Here is a 21,376-nt window from a genome sequence, read left to right on the forward strand (position 1 = left end):
AGGTTTTGGAGGGGGAGTTTGAAATTGGGAGGATTGTTTTCAAATGGGAAGATTGGAAGAAGAAGGGAAAAAAAAAAAAGAGGAATCTCTCACAACCATATAAGGAGTAGACTACCATCATGAGGAGAGGAAGAATTTTTTGGCAAAGAGAGAGGAAAAGAGAATTTTTTTTTTTTGAGAACACGCAAGAGAGAATTTTTCGAGCAAAGAGGACACGTGATATTCTTTTTTGAAAGAGAGAGGAACAGAGGATTTTCTAGGAGGAGGCATTTTAACGCATCAAAGGCAGATTTTTTTCATAACACAGGTTAGTTTTTGAAAGAGTTTTCATTTTTTTTTATTAGATGTCTTTTTTTCTTTTTTTTTTTAATTCCAATTTAATTTAGTATTAATTCATTTGTTAGTATAGCTTGAATGAGTTTGTGTGTTTTAGTTTTGATTCATTATATTAGAAAAAAGAATGATTTGATCCCTATTTAATTTTGATTGATTGCATCAAATTGAAAACATTCGAGTTTTATTTATTTATTTATTCATGTATTTGCTACTTTTTTAATTACTTGTAATTCATTTATTTATTTATTGATAAAATTGATCTCATATTTGAAAGTTCATATTTTTAGTTTGCTTTGATTTAATGTGGTTCAATTTAATTAGTTTAGATACTTTTATAGTTTTAGTTCATTAATAAAATTGATTCTATATTTAAAAGTTCATGTCTTTAGTTTACTTTTGATTTAGTTTAATTCATCTATTTAGTTCAAATACATTTATAGTTTTAGTTCATTGATAAAATTGATTCTATGTTTGAAAGTTTGCGTTTTTAGGTTGCTTTAATTTAATTTGATTCATTATAGTTAGTTTAGATATTTTTTATAGTTTAGTTCATTAATAAAATTGATCCCATGTTTGAAAGTTTCAGTTTTTTTTTAGTTTGCTTTGATTTAATAATTCATATTCATTATTTTAGGTGTTTTTATAGTTTTAGTTTATTAATAAAATTGATCCCATGTTTGGAAGTTCATATTTTTAGTATTCTTTGATTTAATTTGGTTCATTTTAATTAGGTTATGTGTTTTTATAGTTTTATTTATTTATTGATAAAATTGATTCTTTATTTAAAAGTTCATGTTTTTAGTGTACTTTGATTTAATTTAATTCATCTATTTAGTTTAGACACTTTTATAATTTTTGGTTCATCAATAAAATTAATTCTATGCTTGAAAGTACATATTTTTAGTTTGTTTTGGTTCATTAGTAAAATTAATTCTATATTTGAAAGTTCATGTTTTTAGTTTAATTTAGTCAAACTTGTTTTAATTAGTTTAGGCACTTCTATAATTTTAGTTCCTTACTTGAATTGATCCCTTTTTAGTTATTGTTTCAAAATCATTAATATTAGATCCTGATCACCCTTATCTAAACTTATATGCTTTTAAAATCCTAGCGGTTAGTTAATGAATTGATACTTTGTTAGTTTCAAATTAATACACTTTATTGCTTTCAAATTAATTTCTTTTTATTTTTAAAATATAACACTATTCTCAAAGTCTCATTTCCTTAAAAATCCATTTCAAAAATTCATTTAGAGTTTCTTAGAATCAAAAGATCCCTTTAACAATCCATTTCAAAAATTCATTTAGAGTTCTTAGAATCAAAATCTCATTTTTTAAAATAATGTGCAACCATGTTTTGATCGGTTCACATCTTTCAAATAAAATTACAGTTTTGAATAAAACACGAATCAAAGCTTATGGTCCCAAATAAATGGGATAATTCTAGGCTAAATTTGTGTATATCGATTGGGGAATTGGTGAAACCCCTACATAAGAAAATCTTTTCAAAATTTATTTTTATTGTCACATTTGACACTTGTTAAAATCATGTTTATCTATTTTTTTAGGAATTATGTACAAGATGTATGTGATAATTGATGATTCTGTATACTTTGATCACTTTTGCTATACTAATTAGATAACGAGCATGCTAGGATTTCTATATTTTATTATTTATTATCTAACCCCTTACAACTTGAGGAAGCACGTTACAAATTATCTATGTTATCCAAGTATGTCCTCTATTACCTACTTTCTGAATTCTGTGAATATGTTTGTCATTGTGAAATAATGCCTATGTCTAATAATGCTTGAGTGTTCTGATATACATGTTTCATTATTTGATTAAAACACATGCTGGATGATATATTTTTTAAATTAAACATTGATATTTTATGATAGCGCTTGAGAAGCGGTCCGGGTACACATCCTAACCTTCCTTTATTATGATTTGATTTTGTTTGGCATGCTATTTTTTGGAACCACCTAGCCAACTTAGGTACCTATAATTAACCAATTAATTGCCACATTTCCCTCAACTTAGTTAGTAGAGACCTTTATAGGGCTTAGAGGGGTGCTACCTTTTAAAGGTACCTTCCCAATAGGTAACCTAATCCCCAGACTTAGACTTGGGTTTTTCAAAAACACGCTTTTCCAAAAATTATGGAGTCATTTTTTAGGGTTTTATTTCTTGTTTTATTTTCCCTTAAAAAAATAAAATAAGTGGCAACTCCAACTTTTTTTCCAAAAAGTAATTTTTCACAAATAAAAAAGCGAGTCTCGTCGATCGAGTGGAGGCGTATGTGAAAAATGCGGGTCCACAATAATATATGTAGATGGTATAATTATTATAGGAGATAATATGGAAAAGATCACCAGACTTCAAGAACAATTGATAGTTGAGTTCAAAATAAAAAACCTTGGAGGGCTTAAGTATTTTTTGGGAATTGAAGTGGCAAGATTGAAATAAGGTATATTTCTTTCTCAAAGAAAATACATGCTAGACCTATTGTCAGAAGTTAAGCTACTAAACTACAAGTCGGCGAATACTCCAATCATTCAAAATCACAAACTTAGAGAGCATACCAATCATATACCAACAAGCAAAGAAAAATGTCAAAGGATAGTTGGTAAGTTAATCTACTTATCCCATACTCGCCTAGATATTCCCTATGTTGTAAGCATAGTAAGCTAGTTCATGCACTGTCTGAGTAAAGATCACATGGATGTAGTAATATGGATTCTTCACTATTTAAAGTCCTTTATGGGAAAATGACTAATGTTCTTCAAGAATAATCATCGTAATATTGAAGGGTACACACGGATGCAGATGAGACAAGAAGTATTGATGATAGGAAGTCCATGTCGAGATATTTTATGTTTGCAGGAGGTAATTTAGTCACACGGAGGAGTAAGCAAAAGGTGCTTTCCTTATCAAGTGTTGACGTTGAGTTCAAAGAAATAGCCAAAGGTCTTTGTGAACTTTTTTGGCTTAAAAGACTATTAACTAAAATCAGCATAGCTACTAGTTCCAAGATGAATTTGTGTTGTGACAATAAAACAACTATTGATATTACATACAACCCCATCTAGCATGATTGTACTAAACATGTTGAAGTGGACCAACATTTCATCAAATAGAATCTAAAGCCAAGATAATTCATTTTCCGTTTGTGAAATCAAAAGGTCAACTTACCGATATTCTTACAGAGGTTGTTTTAAGCAAGGTCTTCCACAACTCACTTGACAAGTTAAGCATTAGAGATATCTATGCACCAACCTGAAGGGGAGTATTGGCATGAGCTATCAATGAACTATCATTGATAACTAATTGAAATTATTTTAGGCCAGGTTCAAATTATTATTGAAATCCCCTATTTCAAGGGATATAAATGTTTTTTTTCCTTAGATAACTCTTAGTCATGTATAACTTGTATGCTCTCTTTTGTATTGCTATGTAGAGATGCAAAATGTTGCTATGGAATACAAGCTAAAAATTCCCGAGTAAACAAATCCATCAAATTAATTATAATACAATTATTCATAGAAGACTAACACTAAAAAGTAAAATATTATATATATATATATATATATATATATATATATATATATATATATATATATATATATATATATATATATATATATATATATATATATATATATATATTTAAAAAGAAGAAGTGTATAAATGAGTATACCCAAATTAATATGTGAAAAAGAAGTGGATACTTGTGTTGTTGCTAAGTGAGGCTAGTATTTCTACTTTCTTTAATGGTAGACTCATTTCTACATCTCCCTTTTATATGCTTGTGGTATTCCATAAGACTTGAACTTGTAAAGCATATAAGGGACACAAAGTGTTCTTCTTAAGTCAAGCAAATCTTCAACTCTTCTTCCTTGCATGTGGAAAGTACCATCAGGACATATCACATGTAGAAAGGGAGAATCAAAGATTCCTATATACAGGGAAACCATGCCTTCCTTCCTTGGTGCCATATTGCCAAGCTTGCAACTTTATTGAAGATACTGAAAGTTGTTGCAAAAGGTGTACAAGGCCCCTCAAACCTGTTTATAAGGTTCATCGTTCAATTTAATTTTTATTCTTCTACTTGTGAGATTTGTTTGATTTGATTGCACACACTGAAATTTGTTGTCAAAAGTTATTTACATTGTGTGATTTTATTTTTATTTTTTTTTTGTTGAAGCCATTTCTTTATTCTGTTAGGTGTAGATTTATTTGGTTCTTATCTAAATTTCTTCCTTCAATTCCCACAAGCCACTTTTTGTGAGATTTAAATGTGGGTTTTGTAAAAGGTAGTGTGAAATCTAGATCGTTAAAATTATCAAATGAACTTTCATTGATAAACTAATCAAATTGTACACAAATAGTATGCAATAAAGGGGTACGTAGAGGCTTTCAACAAGCTAACATGAGTGGCCAATGTGTAGTGGTATGCTAATTTATGTGCAAGGATGAGCATTTTATTTGCATTAATATATATATATATATTTGCATTTATTTGAAAATAATCATACATAGAAGTTACATTATTATTATTATTATCAAAAACCATATTGGAAATTAAGTAAATGTATTCTTATAATGAATATTAAAGTATTTTTTTTTTAATATTGATATTGATAATGATAATGATTAGTGAATAAAAACTTCTATGTAATATAATAGTTGTGTTTTATTTTTTATTTTTTGGTGAAGTAGAAAAGACGACAAACATAAAAGTATAAACTTTTGACAAGACAAATATATAAATAACATAACACATACAATTACATATGACTAGTTAAAATTTGGAAGTAAAAATCAATTTAAATATTTAAAAGATCTATTTTTGTGGATTTTGTGATAAATTTATACATTAGAGCAATAGTTTGTGAATTGAACTTTTGGGGGGTGTTTGATACATGGGAATAGGGAGTGGGAATAGACATCTCATTCATTTTCTCCCTTATTCCTATGTTTGGATAAATGTTAAGAAGACGAAAATGAAATAAAAAATTATTCAGGCAGAAATCAAATCCAACTTATAAGTCGGATTTGCATTCATAAAAAATAGGTGGTATTCTAATTCATTAAACCCATTTGATAATATAAAATAACTTAAATTATTATTTTACCCTCTTATCTCATTCCTCAAGCCTGATGCTTATCTTCTTTGCAAAGGTAGAGACTCATTCATCGTCCACTTCTTATCTTCTTTGCAAAGTTAGAGACCCACTCATCATCCAATTCTCTGCAACAAGTGATTCTCAATCAAACCTTCCACGACATTTAGAAAAAAAATTTCAATTTCTAATTTCTAGGGTTTTGGATGTTCATTTTGATAAATAAAAAAAAAACGAATATTTAAAGTTATGGATTTTATCGGATATGATACTTGTTGAAAATTAGAATAAATTTGAATTCTTTTATTTATAATTTTATAACTACTTAAGTATGACAAATTATTCAAAATTTTAATAAAAATAATAATTGGATATTTGTATATTAGGGTTATATGATTTTTTATTTATTGAGTATATATATATATATTTAGTCTTATTATTTAATAACAAAAAACCTCTCAAAATTTTTTATTATTATTTTTTAAATTATTTTAAATTATATGTAAGGATATTATTGTAAATTTATTTCTTTTTCATTTCCATTCATGTTATTATCAAATATTAGAATGGAAACAAATAATCATTCAAATCTTGCATTTCTAAGTTCATCCAAATGTTATAAATTGAATCATTAAATTCATTTCATTCCACTAAGAAATAGGAATGAAAATAAAATATTCATTTTCATTCCCTATTCTACGTACCAAACACCCCCTTAATGTTTTAATATGGTATAATAATATAATTTAACTCTTTAAATAACAGTATCTTTTATGAAATTCGTGTTTCTAGTATATACACATATGTATATGTATATTTTTTCTATTTATTTTTAGGATATTAAAAACTTATGATACATAAATTAAATAAAATATATATATTTTAATAATTTAATCTTTATATAGAAGAAGAAAAATGAATAAATAAGTTTGAATTATCATATTAAAATAATATATTTATTATAATTCGTGTCACATGGAAGTCATGTCTTAACAAATAAAGATACAATTTAAAATTTAGAATTATGTTTGATTCTCGTATAAGTACAAAGTAAAAAAATAAATAAATAAAGGAAAATATGTATATAAAAAATCAAATGTAAATAAAATTAAATAAAAATGACATATTTTTAAATTATTTAATTTTTATATAGAAGATGAAAAATGAATTAAATAAATTCAAATGAACATATTAAAACAATTTATTAATGTTAATTCTACTTCTTTTTCTTTTTCTTTTTCTCATATATATTTTTTTATTTCCCTCGTATTTTCACTCAAAATGTCACTAGCCTAAATGTTCACATCCCTTATTCCTATAGGACATAAAGGGACTAAATAGGGCCATATTTCCCAAATATGTTATATAATAGATTGATTTTACTGTAATTTTTTTTGTAAATTTATTTCATCTTTGGTTTTATTATGAAAAAAAAAAAGTCAAATAAAATTAAAATTAGTAAAAAATTTATATATATTTAAATTATTTAATTATTATATGGAAGAGTTAAATAAGTAAAATGACTTTGAAGTAATTTATCAAAATAATTTAGTGATTTTGAATTTGTTTATTCTCCATTCTTTCTTTTCTTCTATTTTTCCTCTCTGTTTTCTTTCCTTCGTATTTTCCCTTAAACTTTTTGGGAACAAACCATGACTTAAGATGCTGGAGAAAAAGGTATTTGCTTCAATGAATTATGTGACTGAAAAGTGGTAAAATACATCAGTACATTTCATTACAATGCATAACAAAGAATCATGTACAGTAGGTGTAAAAGGCAGAATAAATATATAGACAATAATGTGGTCAATCTTACAACAAATTTATCAGTGTAGAAGGTGAGAAATAAATCAATAAATGTTGGAGCTTTCAGTACCTCTGGAGATGCAGCTCAATAAATTGATGACGTTTCCAAGTTGTCAAAGATCACAAAATTTGAGTGGAAACTTCATGTCAACACACCCAAATGGTTGCTACTCAGGAGTCAGGATTCTTGCAAAGACCAATTCACCAATAATCTCCACAAGAACAGGTTCCATCCTTGAAGTGATGAAAACGGCGCATATCCCTCACTATGATTTCTCGCTTGGTCACGAGTGAAATGTATTTCGTCGCGTTATGGCAGTCACCACAGACCCTGAGATTCTTGCGTAGGTGTATGGTTGTACCTGGGCTGGTATTTAGAAGTGAAAATGCAATAGCCAGCTTCTCACTATGGCTATTGAGTAACTGCTCCTTAACAACATCTTCCACATCATGAACTGAATTGGTGTCTGGCATGTAACCAGCAGCTTTGATCCTATTTCCAAGTGTCTCGAGGAAAGCATAGATTTTTTTGGCCTGGGGATGGCTTGTAGTTCCAGAGTAGAAAATGTGAACCTCATTTTGCAATTCTACAACACTCCACCCAGGGGTTTTCTGAATCCCTTTCTTCTCCATTGTTGTTCTCACTCTTGCAACTTTGTCCCACATTGAAGCAGTGGCATATATATTAGCAAGCAGCACATGGTACCCACCGTCATCTGGGTCTAGGTCAAATATTCTGTTTGCAGCCTTCTCCCCCAACTCAACATTTTTGTGAATCCTGCAAGCCCCCAACATGGCACCAAAAACGCTAATCGCAGGCTCGATAGGCATCTTTTGAATGAAATCCCAAGCCTCATTGAGCCGGTTGGCTCGACCAAGCAGGTCAACCATGGCTCCATAGTGATCCATTGCAGGCTCCAAGCCATAATCTTTCTTCATGCTGCCAAAATATTGGAATCCCTCTTCTACCAAGCCTGAGTGACTGCAAGCTGAGAGAACACATAAAAATGTCACCTCATTTGGTTTGATGACCTCCTTTTTCATCTTTTCAAACAGTTCTAATGCAGCTTTTCCAAGCCCATGTGTCCCATACCCATCTATCATAGCATTCCAAGTTGTGACATGCCGCTCATCCATCATGTCAAAGAGCTTCCTTGCAGTGTGAACGGCCCCACATTTTGCATACATGTCCACAAGAGCAGTAGCCACAAAAACATTCTTGTCCAAACAAGTTCTTATCACAAGACCATGGATCCACTTTGCTTGTGGTAACACCGATAACTCTGCAAGAGCAGGAATCACACTCACCATTGTGAATGAATCTGGTTTGATATTCTGCAATTGCATCTTGCAAAAATAATCTATAGCCTCATTTATGCGCCCATTTTGCGCATAACCTAATATCATTGCATTCCAAGAAACAAGGGTCTTATGCTGCAAGTTTTCAAATATCTCCGCAGCAATGTCAACTCTTTTACACTTGGAATACATGGAAATCAAAGAGTTCATCACAGAAACATCACTCCCAAGTTCCAACTGATCCAATAATTTATGAACGAACCTTCCCTGCTCAACATCACCCAAATCAGCGCAGGCATGTAAAGCGCCCATAACGGTAACATTGGTCATTTCCACCTGTTCATCCATCATCTTCTGAAAAATCTCCATAGCTGCCCCAGGATCTCCATTTTGCACATACCCATCAATCATGGAATTCCATGAAACCACAGTCTTACCAGTCATCCTATCAAAAATCAACCGAGCTGTGCCCACTGAACCACATTTTGAATACATGTCCACCAAAGCAGTAGACACATTCACAAACGACTCAAACCCAGCTCTCATACTATACCCATGAATCGACCTGCCAATTCTCAGTGATCCCATATCCGCTACAGCAGGCAGAATACTAACAATGGTGATGGAATCAGGCCTTTTTCCCTCCTCCTGCATTCGCAAAACCAATTCCAAAGCAGTTTTCCCAAACCCATTTTGCGCATAGCCGGAAATAATCGTGTTCCAGCAAACCAAGTCCCTCTCAGGCATTCTATCAAACATCTTATACGCTTCCTCAACAAGCCTACATTTGGCATACATATTCACAACACCAGTCATCGCAAACACATTCGACGCAAAACCATTAACAATCAACTGACAGTGAATCTCCTTACCCTTTCTAAGGTCCGCATTATCGCCACAAACTTTCAACAAATAAGTAAAATTATAAACAACAGGCCTCACACCATCGTACCTCATTCTACAGAAAAAGGACACGGCATCGTCCAATGAAGAATTCCTGGCGTACCCTTTGAGCATTGTGTGGTAAAGCTCATCGATTTTGTCCTCAATGGGTTGGAAAACTCGAGCAGCCTCATGGAGGCTACCGAATTTGCAGAACAAACTGACAAGTTTGGTCTGGAACAAATGCTCCGAATAGAGACCGTTCTTGATGATGAGGGGGATGAATTGGTGGAGTTCTTTCATGGAAGTACAGAGCTCGAGGAGTATGGCTGAGGGGTGCTTGTACACGTGAGAAGGGATGTAGGTTCTTGAGGATGGAGTGCGGTGGAGATTGGAGGTAGGTGATGGTGGTGGTAGCGGCAGTGTGTTGGTTGGGATGCGGCGAAGAGGGGTGAAGGAGAGAGGGTGTGAGCTCATTCTCCTTCTTTTGCTCTCTGGAATGGGTGGGGAAATCGAAATTGCCAAATGGCTAGCGCCATTGAAGTCAGGCCTCTCACTCATATATATATTCACGTGCATTTGATTGAAACTGTTTTCAAAACATTTTTTTTATTCTTTATAAAATACAGAACAATATCATCATGATGTTTTAAAAACAATTTTTTATTTTTAAAAACAGTTTTCTATTTTTTAAAATAAAAAATTATTTAAAAATTTTTTTAGTTGTTATTTAAAAACAATTTTAAAAAATAAAATAAAATAAAAAATAACTTTTAAAAAACAAGTAAAAGTTACTTTCACCGATTTTTAATATAAAAAGAAAATATAAAACTGTTTGACTATATTTTTCAAATGGGACTAATTTTGTTCAAAAGAAATTTTTAATTTTTAAAAATAATTTTATAATATTTTACTAGGTTAATTGGGAATCTAAAATGTTTTTCATATATGTTCTATATTTTTAAATATGTTCTAAAAATAATTCTTTTTATTTTATTTTTAATTATTTTTATATTCATATAATTATTATTTTTTTTAATTTTCTTAGCAAATATTAGAACCTTTTCTAGTTTTAAAAATAAAAATTTGACTTTTACATTTTTTATAAACAAAATTTAAAATATCAAGATATATCCCGATATATTCAATATTAATACATTTCGATAAAAATTTCTGATAAAATATATCCATTAATTAACATTTTTGTATATTTTTTCATTGTTTAAAACTCGAATCCAATGATTTTTTTTTTTTTTTGATATATTCGTAAAATCAATATCCTTTAAAATCGATCAAAAATGTTGTTTTTGTTTATTATGCAAAAGATAGGACATGCTTTAAAAAACAGTTGTGAACAGCGTCTGTCACACAGAAAACGGAAAAGAAAACAGTTTCTGTTACTGAAAACTGAAACCAGTGTTTTCTACAGACCAGTTTGAAGGTGGAAATCTATCCTTGCCGGCACTGCATTGACGAGTGCTATTGCTATTGCCGGCACTGCAGAGCATCAACGCCATTGATAAATCGACTTGGTGCTATTTGCTAGTTTCCAGTATTCCTAGTTTACTTCTCCCAGAAGCAAAAGCTTTTAGCCCGGACCATCACCGCCATGGCATTCCCAACCAGAAAATTTGGGGTTTCATTACGACCATTGTGTCATCCCTTTCGCTTCCGGCCCCAGGTTCCTTCTTACTTTCTCCTCTTTTTGTTTTTTTTTTCTTCATTTCACTTCATTCAATATCATGCACTGATTTTCTTTCTCAATATTTGATTCAATAGAGAAAGATGAATATTCCATTCGTTTTCTTTCTTAGGTTTCTTCTTTTTTTCTTTTTGATTCAGTAGTGAAACTGATGATTCAACTCATTTCGATATCATCTCCTGATTTTCTTTCTTTGATTATTTAATTCACTTAAATACCATGGCGTCATTTTCTTGTTTGGGTTTCATTTTCAACTTTTGATTCAGCAGAGAAGGCCAATAACTCGATTCATTTCGATTCAGGGCGTGATTTTCTTTTTTGTATTTCATTTTCCATTTTTGATTCGCTAGGGAAAACTGTCTATTTCTATTCATTTTAATATCAGAGCTTAGCATTCTTTCTAGGGTTTTATTTTCCATTTTTTATACAGAAGAGATAACTAATAATTCCCTTGATTTCAATATTATATCGTGGTTTTCTTTCTTGGATTTCATTTTCAATTTCTAATTCACTAGAGAAAACAGATTAACCAATTCATTTAAGTATCATGGCGTGATTTTCTTTCTTGGGTTTCTTTTTCAATTTCTGATTCAGTGGAGAAAACTGATAATTCAATTCATTTTAATATCATGGCATGATTTTTTTCTTGGGTTTGTCCTCAGTTTTTTTTATTCTCTGGAGAAAACTAATGATTCAATTCATTCTTGGATTTCCTTTTGAGTGTTTGATTCATGAGAGAAATAATTGTTCAATTTATTTGGGTTTCAATCTCAATTTTTGATTCAGCAGAGGATATGAAAACTGATTATTCAATTCATTTTATTACCAGGGCATGATTTTCTTTTTTGGTTTTCATTTTAAATTTTTTATTCATTAAAGAGACAAATAATTCTGTCCATTCTAATCAGAGACCTGCTCAGGCTGAACCTGTCATGGATGGAGGTGATTGGAGGGCTCATGTTCCACCTGATGCCCGCCAGAGGATTGTCAACTACATGTGAGTGTTTTATTTCAATTACCAAATGTAAATGACTCGGGCATCTTTGGAAAATTTCTATTGTTGGAATTTAATTCAATACGAATTCTTGAGATTGGTTAGGGTTTGAATCTACACCTTTTTTAATACATAATGCTTGAATTAATCTTTCAATTCCATGGGGTTATTTGTTTTTAAGACAATAAAGATACAGTCAAATTTTCTGTCAGAAAGGTTACTGGGGAAGCAGGTAAACAGTTCTCCTTTTTCTAGAACATTACATTCAGCTTTGAAGGTGATCTAGAACACATGTACAAATTATCATGAATAATCTAGTTGTATGATAAGACTATTCATCTGACAATGCTAGCATGATGATTTAGTATTCCACCTTGACATGATGTGATACAAGTAGTAGAAGTAATGAAATCTATGTTACATTGAAGCTGTTAGGATTTGAACCCACAAGATATATCATTCTTTGACATCCTTTCACATGCGTCCTCATACTATGATCACACAAATATGAACATACCCATTCTTAGAGGCACAAACCACAATAATTACAAAGAAATCACATATTTGTGATCATGTAAGATCACACGCCTCTCAAATCACATTAGTGATAGACAAATGCATATCATGCTGTAACACCCCCATCACACACGTCCCCATCCCACCTTGGGAGTGATAGACAAACTATAGTGGTAGTGATAGACAAATCACACATGTGGGTCCTATACACATGATAGACAAATCACACAAAAGCGATTACACATGGGTGGCCCTATACCTGCCATGAGAGGCATAAACTGTAGTGGTAGCAAACAAATCACACATCCCAAGGTGACTTAAACTTGAGTCCTCTAATTAACCTAAAATCTAATACTGTGTTAAGTTACTAATTTTCCTAAAAGTTTAAGCCAGGCAAGACACAATAAGTTATTGTGAGCATGAATTTGGGAGTTTTTTCTGATGAAAACTTTTCAATGATTGCATGATAATAACCCATTACAATTTAATGTTTTGTATGTCTAGCATGGACACATTGAAGAGAGTTGTTCCTGTTTCTGGACCAGAGCAACTGCATCAGCTAAGGAATCTTGCTGAAAGGTTTGAGGAAAAGCATTATTCTGCTGCCACAAGCAGGGTATATACATCATACTAGTATTTACTCAACCATTCCTCATGACCTATGAGCATATCTTAGTATAAAAGATCATAATGTGAAACTTGATATTATTTTTAAATTATTTGATGAAATAATATTATTTTTATTTCTAATTCAGTATGATTACCTGCGGAGACTAGCTGCGAAGTTGCTGACATTGGAGGGTTTGGCTAAAACCAATTATGCTGCTCAAAGCAAAAAGTCCTCTGATGGCAACAGATCCTCTGATGACCAGAAATTCTCTGCTATCAAAGAATCCCTCAGATCCAGGTAACAACATGAAGGAACAATGTGCTTTTTTGAAATGCTGCAATCGGAATTTTGCTTTTATGAAGTGCAACAATGGAAATGTTCCTTTTATGAAATGAACAACGGAAATTTTGCTTTTATGAAATGCAATGATGGAAATTTTGCTTTTATGAAATGTAATAATAGAAATTTTGCTAACTCATAAATATATCTTGTGTGTACCCTTGTATATAATTATTTTTTCTATTATCATGATTACACTTTCCTTTTGAGCTTCAAGTGCATTTCATAGTGTTTCTACTCGAAGTATTTTTAGGAGAATCACCTATCAAGTGTTTCTTCAGGAAATATTGTAAGTGATTTTTCAAATTTTTACAAGTATTTTCTAAATTTTGCCAAACACTTGATATTTTTTCAAAAATACTTTTTAGGTTAAAAGTATTTTTTAAATACACTGCCAAACGGACTCCTAATCTATGAAGGATAATTTGTATCAAAATGGTCTATGATTTTGAGCTCTTGGAAGCACAAAGGAGGAGTGGGTATAAAAGCAACTTTCTACTATTTCTTTGTCCCCCTTCCCTTGGGTTGGACGATAGGGTTATGGAAAGAAGTATGGAATTGATTGGAGCAATGGTCTATAATCTAAGCTCCTAGAAGTGCAAAGGAGGGGTGGGTATGGGAGTGGCTTATTGCTTTTTTTTTTTTCCCTTTCCTTTGGATTGGGTTAGGGGGTAGGGATAGGGTTGTGTATCAACATCTTTACTTGGATGATGCGGTATCAAGGCCTCATCAGATGGCACTTTGCACCCATGAGTTCCTATTCAACAAGGCAAGCCGATGACCAAGGTTTGATGAGAGATCATGTCAAAGGCTTGGTGGTTGCTCAAAAGGGCAATACGCAACATGTGGACTACCATGTGGGGCACCTTGACTTGGCTAGGCCAAAATTTAATTATTGGATTTTACCTAGCTGGTATTTTCCTTCAAAGAAAAGGCCTTAAGAAGGGGTTCCATGTGGAATTATGATTTTTTAGATTTTTTATTTTTTTGGAAAATTTATTATGCCTATTTAAGAACCTATGATGCGTCCTTCTGGTATTTTGGAAATGGCTCATAATGTTTTTTATAAAGAGGGTGGTTGGCTCAAAGGTGGTAAGGATGGCATGACCTATGCCACATTAAGAGCATAATGAGGGGCGAGCTCTAGGCATGATCAAGGGGTGATGATGATGACCCTTGCTAAGCACACACACATGGAATAGGGCATGGTGTAACTCATGGGCACAATGACATAGGGTGCCATTGTGGCACATAGATGAGCATGGTTGCTTCAGGTGAGACTGATCAGCATGCTTGGCACATACATGGGCCAATTTAGAAATAGGCCATGTGCTAGCATGTGGGCCAAGATGGGGCTTGAGACACATTAGCTGCCTAGAGACAAGCAAAAGGCTTGATGATGCATAAGGTTTGCCTATACATAAGGGAGGGTTGAACAACAAGCATGAGTTGACACTATCCATGGCATAAAGAGAACACCATGGCATTAGGACAAGCCCAAGCAAGAGGTTGTTAGCACTACATAATTGATGCTAGTGGGTTGAGATAGGTTGTGATGGTGCTAAACTCCTAGCACGAGCCAAACAATCTAACAAGCACCAAGTAAAAAACACTTGTACAAGGAACCAACTAAGTCCCTAAGATGGTGGAATGACAAGGGTGGTCTATTGTGCTTGGGAACATTTGCAAGCAATCAAAGGGCAAGCATTGCATGCAACCATAGGTGGTAAGATTAGAGGCAAGCATAAACATATGGCAAATGGTTGAAGCTTGAGGATAGCTTAAGACATTTGAATTAGAATTTGAATTTAAAGGTGTTTGCTCTTAGGTCGGTGGGAAGTGGTTGGTTCTAATTAGCCTATAATAGTATGCTATCAAACCTTTCTAAGACTAGGAACTCACTAATAGAGAGTGTGGGAGTCTTGCTTGAGACTTGAGAGATGGTTGAGTTGTTCTTATAATTCTATGTAGAGTAATATACAAGTTAGGGGAGAGTTATCCCATAAATCTATTGCTATGTGTGCTTTCTCTTGTTGGAATCTTGTGTTGTAGACATAGACTGGCTTGGAGAGCTTTTAAGCATAGCACAAATGCAAAAAAAATTCAAAGGGGAAATCACTCTTTTGATATTTTGGGAAGGAGTATGGGGGTGATGGTAGCAATGCTTTTCCTTGAGAGTTTGTGCACAACAAGCAAAGATGAAATATTATGAGTGTAAAGCACTTAGATAATATACTTGGATTATTATTAAGGCATTTTGAGTTAATGAACATATAGAAAACTTGAGTTAGGCGCTTAATGCCATTGAACCAAAGATTTCTACAATATTAAAGATAATATGACATATGTTCATGATAAAGAGTTGTATTAAAACATGAATTTAATACTATTGGAGGTTAATGAATGGATCATTGTTTCATCATTGTATGAATTTTTATAGATCACTATATTTGATTATTTTTATACCTTATATGACCTTTGACTATGTCATAAGGTAGAGAATTGGTGTAATGCTAAGTTAGTTTGTTGACTATGGTCATGAATGATGTGACGTACAGGAAAGTTATTGGGAAAGCAACTAGATCAAAGCTAAATGGCATGAGGGTGAAGGGAAAATTGTTTAATAACACATCTTAGTAGTGTGCTTACCTATAATGATTTATATTGCATCCTAATTTGTAATATATTTGTAAGCAGACTACTAAAAGTACGACCCTAATATAAATATTTTAAAATTTTCATATTGGTTAAGGACATCAATTTCCAACATTTTACATGTAATGAACCCTTCTCAAGTAGGTTGACCTTTTATAAAGTTGTGCGGTCATGGGCTTAGAGTGATAATGCTTATATGGGAGAGAATATGTCATTACTATCTCTGACCTAGTATAAGAGTTTGAGTGAGTGTTTAATTGATCTCATATTCTGTAAGACATGTTGATCGACGACATCATACTTGTATGGAGGTGATTGTGAGATGTCACATCAACAAATTGAAAAATAAGGTTTTGACACTTTACGTGTAGTAGGCCTCTCTTAACTATGTAAGCATGTTTTATAGTCATACGGGCCAAGGAACCATTATGGGCAAGATCTACATATGGAGTGGATCATTCCAAAGATGCTTAACTTGATGCAACTAAATATGTCTAAAGCATAACAATACATATTTTTGGAGATAAACTATGTTGGTCTATGTAAGATTTGGTGTGGTATTTCTACACCTTTCATATTTGCATCATAGTTTATTAGCCAAAATGAGAGCTTTAGAATAGAGATAACATAAGAGTTTTTTTTTTCATGTAACTTCATCCACTTCCCTTTGTTTCAGTTCTGATTAAATCTCTTTTCATATGGCTTGGTGTTAAGAAAGAAATGTTGCATCTTCAATTTGGGATCTTAAGATGCATGAAAAATGGTATCTTTGTTCTAAATTTTGGAATTTTTTTGATTGCTAATTTTTTGAGGAAAGCTGAAATTTTGGTTGTAATGTTTCTGCATGAGATAGGTGTAAAAGGTGTTTACCATAGAAATGTGTCATCTCTCATTATTTGCTTAACCATTATATTTTGCAGACTTTGAGACTGGAAAATGGAGTTGGTTGGAAGTTGCTGCTATCCTTGTTATTTCATAGGTCTACTATGATCTGGAAATGGAATTTTGAAATGTAAAATGTAGAATCTAACTAACAACTCAGTCTAGGCATGATGTGATTTCTTGATAAAATGTTGATATGATGTTTGAATGTTAAATGTTAGATTTGTAGTTGGAAGCTGATATGGAATGTTGCAGTTTTTACTAATCAATCCGGAACTTGGAGAGGAAATATTCTTCAAACAATACCAAATAAAACTGGATATAATGCCGAAAGTCACTGAACTCAATAAAATTAGAAAGTTATAGACCAAAATTCATTTTGAATGACTTTGCTAATTTCTTTTTTGCATATATCATATTTTTACAAATTTTTTCATTCTATAAAACAAACGTCAAATTAAGTAACACTCAATATGTTGAATTTATTCATGAATTTAGTAATTTTTAAAAATAATTTAAAATTCAAATAATAATTTAATTAATATTTGAAATTTATGGACTAAAGTTGGGGTAGAACGTTTTTATTATTTCTCTTCTACTATGAATAACCATATTTTCTTCCCCATTTTTTTTTATTTTTTAGATAGATATTGATGGAGTCTCCTCCATGTGAAAAAATAGATCATTAGGCAAAACAATAATAGATCAAATTATGAGTTCTGAATTTAGTGTTTCTCCTACCACATAACTATGTTTTCTAATTTTTATCATTAGGCAAATAAATTCTAGATTAAGTGATATATGATTAATAATTTAAAATTTTAATGAACCTTTTAATTTTTAAGAATAATTTCAAATTAAAATTTTTGATCCAATTAATAACAGATTAAATCAAAACATTCCAGAATGTTGTGCTCATAATTGAGTACTAAATGTATGCATGTGATGGAAAATTTAACTTATTTATATATTTAAAAAGTTAAAATTTATTTGTTATTCATTTTAAATAAAATATTATTAACAATTATTATTTTTAAATTATTATCATCCATTTTTGACAAAAAAAATTTAATTATGCTTTTATGAAGATATTAATATCCATATATTTTTTAACATATATATTTTTAATGAAAAAAATATTATTTATGATTTTATTATAATATTATTGTTCATGGTTTACTAAGAACTGTTTATTCTATAATTTATTTGTAATCACAAAACTATTTTAATTTCTAATCACTTGAATTAAATTTAATTAATATTGTATAAATTGAATTTGCAACGTCTTTACAAAATCAAAATAGAAGAATTATTTTTAAATGCAATTGGTTGAACACCTTTATTTTTATAAAATACTAAAAAAAACTCTTTTTTGTTTTTTTAATTTAAAAAACAAATTTTGAAAATAACCATTGAAAAAACATTGCCAAACCGGTCCAAAATGTATTTGAGAAAATTTCAACAAACACGTAATAGCCTATTTGGCACTGTGATTTAAAAATAATTTAAAAATTTTTTTTTATATAAAAAAAAATAATTTTTAAAAATTCTAATGTTTTAAAAAGAAGCATTAGAAAAACATGGTCAAATACACCCAAAGTGTCATTGAGAAAATTTCAACAAACACATAAGAGTCTATTTAGCATTGTGATTTAAAAACATTTATATAAAATCCTAAATAAGCTCATTGTTTTGGAAAATTGTTCTTTAATGTTTTATAACATAACAACATATTTGGGAATATAACATATTTTTAACTTATTTTCTATATTTTTAAACATGTTTTAATGTAATGCTTTATTTTTAATCGTTCTTTATATTCATATAATTACTTTTTTTTTTAACTCTCAAATAACAAGTAAAAACAAATTAAAATAACTAAAAGATGTTCTTTGAAAATATCTTTCAGTGATTACTTACCTAAAGGTTCTTATGTAGGTAACCCTAGATTACTTTGTTCCTAGACCCTAGATCATTAGGGTGCATAAAATCCTATTATGCTCTCTAGATTTAAGCATGGTGAAAACATGGTATTCAAAACCAAAAATAAAACTATAGATCTAGAGATTAAAGTCATCCTTGAGATATGTTCCTACATAGATTCTTGTTGGTTTAAAAAACTTCAAAATTGTAGAAGATCTTGTAAACATAATAGTCTTCCACCCAATAACTCTTTCTTAAGTCTAGGCACTGAGATAATGGAAATATGTGGGTTAGAGGCTAGGGTTCTTTCTCGAGACTAAAGGAATAGAATGATAAAAGTATGAAGTCTTAACCTTTAAGGAAGTATTTATTGGTTTTCTACTAGGCTTAAGTGACTTAAACCGACTTTAGGTTTGAGATATTTAATATAACCCAAAAGGGTCATCATTGACTAATTAGCCTAATTAGGTTTAAATTAATCAGTTAGCCAAATCCAAAGATGTCGTTTACTTACTCTATGCAACCATGTGTAATTACTAAAATGCATTTATGCACATAAGTAAAACAAAAACCAATCCAACCCTCATAAACCATGTCATTAAGGTATATGAGTTTAAACAAGGACCAAGTGGGACCCATAGGATAATACTAGCTCACTCATAGTCCAATTTTGAAGTTGACTCAACATCCTATTATAGATAATCAATTGCACTGAAATACTTTATATATATTACTACAAGACATTAAGTGTTTGAGTCCGTAACTTGTTATTCACGGTATATAGTCTCTTCATCAATTAGTGTTCGTAATCTAACAAGGTGAAAACTATTAGCCTCTCAAGATTACTTATGTTATCCTTGAATTATAGATTCTCCTATTATATGATGCTACACAATTCATGATACACATTTCATGGAGTCACACTATCTCAAAGTCCATGAGATATCATGGTGTTTTTATTGATAATACCTATTAATATCGACTTTCATCAACAATGATCCAATCCATAAGAAATATATGATCACTTTAGAATCTCACTCGTAGATCAAAGTCACTATTAATTTTGACACAAACTTAATCTCCTCTCAAGGTTGAGAGACAATACAACATAACAACTTGGTGAAACTATGATTATTTGATAGCCTTACTTCAAGATTCACCATAGATCTTGTCTAATATGTAACTGTACACGTTAGTGTACTCATCATAGCAACCTTATCTCAATACCAAAGATCGACCATCTATCTAATTAGGAGGTGATGCACTACAATGTCAAATGGATTGTCTAAATTCACAAACTAGTTGTGAATTAAGTAAGGAACTCATGATTGTGCAACTTCTAATATACTTAAATTATGTGCAATGCAAGATATGCTAAGCGAGAATGCTTATAATTAAAGTGTAATGCATGAAATAAGGATTGATAAAAGTGAAACTGAAATATCAATAAATTCCAAATCTATTACATCATGTTATATTTTTAAGAATTTTACATCTTAATTGCTAACAAATTCCAAATGTCGAAGCTGCAAACACCTTCTTTTCATTTATTCATCAATGATGAAAAAAATAGGAGATTTTAAAGAGATGCTTTAATTCTCGAAAAAATGGATGAGAAAAGAGAGCGTAGTGACGAGATTTAATTGATCCACTCCTCTCCAAGAGCAAAATGGGAACCATTTTAGGTTTATCATACCTGGGTTCTTATAAGAATTTCTTTCCTAATTAACTCAGATGTCCCATAAGTTGGGCCTATATTATTCCATTACAATCAAAATGAGGCCTTATTTAATTTGTCATTTTATATTTTTATTAAAAAATTATATAATATTAATTTTATTAATAATTAATTTCATTCACATACCTTATTTGAAATTTTATGAAATTTATAGGTGTATTTAGTCAAAATATCAAGGGTGAATGACATGTAAGTGGATAATTTTAAAAAATTATATAATATAATTTTATTGTCCGGCCTTCCACATAACCCATGACATGGGTTTTTATTTGTTTATTTATTTATTTATTAATAAAAATTCGTAGGTGCCATTCATTTCTCCGCAAGGCGAAGAGTTTTTCGTAGTCTGCATCTATCATAAGCAAAAAATAATTTAGCTTAGAGCATCAAAGCGATGACATTCCGAATCAGAAAGGCTAGGGTTTCGCTGAAACCGCCCTCTCATTCCCAGTCCCAGGTTCCTTCTTATTTTCATTTTTTTTTTCATTTCACTTCATTCGATATCATGCACTGATTTTCTTTCTCTATTTTGATTCAATGGAAAAAGCTGATTATTTCATTCGTTTCT

The 21,376-nt window shown here is 31.0% G+C and overlaps 3 protein-coding genes across 5 annotated transcripts in view; 2 read left to right on the forward strand and 1 right to left on the reverse strand.

Annotated features, from left to right (window-relative positions):
• Positions 1 to 7,229: 7,229 nt before the first annotated feature.
• Positions 7,230 to 9,965, reverse strand: LOC117927866 (pentatricopeptide repeat-containing protein At1g11290, chloroplastic). Its single transcript, XM_034847562.1, has one exon. The coding sequence runs from the start codon at positions 9,924 to 9,926 to the stop codon at positions 7,470 to 7,472; it is 2,457 nt and encodes an 818-aa protein (XP_034703453.1). The 5' UTR covers positions 9,927 to 9,965; the 3' UTR covers positions 7,230 to 7,469.
• Positions 9,966 to 10,851: 886 nt separating this feature from the next.
• On the forward strand, positions 10,852 to 17,440 carry LOC117929187 (mediator of RNA polymerase II transcription subunit 15a-like). Of its 2 annotated transcripts, none has more exons than XM_034849440.1 (5): positions 10,852 to 11,130; positions 12,072 to 12,148; positions 13,166 to 13,277; positions 13,417 to 13,568; positions 17,186 to 17,440. In XM_034849440.1, exons 1-5 carry the CDS (start codon positions 11,059 to 11,061, stop codon positions 17,190 to 17,192), a joined length of 420 nt encoding a protein of 139 aa, XP_034705331.1. In that variant the 5' UTR covers positions 10,852 to 11,058; the 3' UTR covers positions 17,193 to 17,440. The 2 variants fall into 2 exon arrangements, with proteins under 2 accessions (XP_034705331.1, XP_034705330.1); XM_034849439.1 differs by having other exon boundaries at positions 10,856 to 11,130; positions 12,060 to 12,148.
• A 3,705-nt stretch (positions 17,441 to 21,145) lies between these two features.
• Positions 21,146 to 21,376, forward strand: part of LOC117927559 (mediator of RNA polymerase II transcription subunit 15a-like) — a 44,727-nt gene continuing 44,496 nt past the window's right edge. Inside the window, exon 1 of one of the 2 annotated variants that reach the window (XM_034847124.1) lies at positions 21,146 to 21,265. In XM_034847124.1, coding sequence (XP_034703015.1) covers positions 21,203 to 21,265 — 63 coding nt within the window. In that variant the 5' untranslated portion in view covers positions 21,146 to 21,202. The remainder of the gene's footprint in view (positions 21,266 to 21,376) is intronic. The other variant, XM_034847123.1, reaches the window with a different exon arrangement.

The sequence above is a fragment of the Vitis riparia genome, chromosome 13 (assembly GCF_004353265.1).
Source record: "Vitis riparia cultivar Riparia Gloire de Montpellier isolate 1030 chromosome 13, EGFV_Vit.rip_1.0, whole genome shotgun sequence".
Classification (NCBI taxonomy): Eukaryota; Viridiplantae; Streptophyta; class Magnoliopsida; order Vitales; family Vitaceae; genus Vitis; species Vitis riparia.

Coding starts and splice junctions, on each gene's coding strand:
- LOC117927866 (XM_034847562.1), bottom strand. CDS start 9,926: ATGAGCTCACACCCTCTCTCCTTCACCCCTCTTCGCCGCATCCCAACC.
- LOC117929187 (XM_034849439.1), top strand. CDS start 11,059: ATGGCATTCCCAACCAGAAAATTTGGGGTTTCATTACGACCATTGTGT. Junction 11,131..12,059: donor CCTTTCGCTTCCGGCCCCAG/GTTCCTTCTTAC, acceptor CATTCTAATCAG/AGACCTGCTCAGGCTGAACC. Junction 12,149..13,165: donor CAGAGGATTGTCAACTACAT/GTGAGTGTTTTA, acceptor TTGTATGTCTAG/CATGGACACATTGAAGAGAG.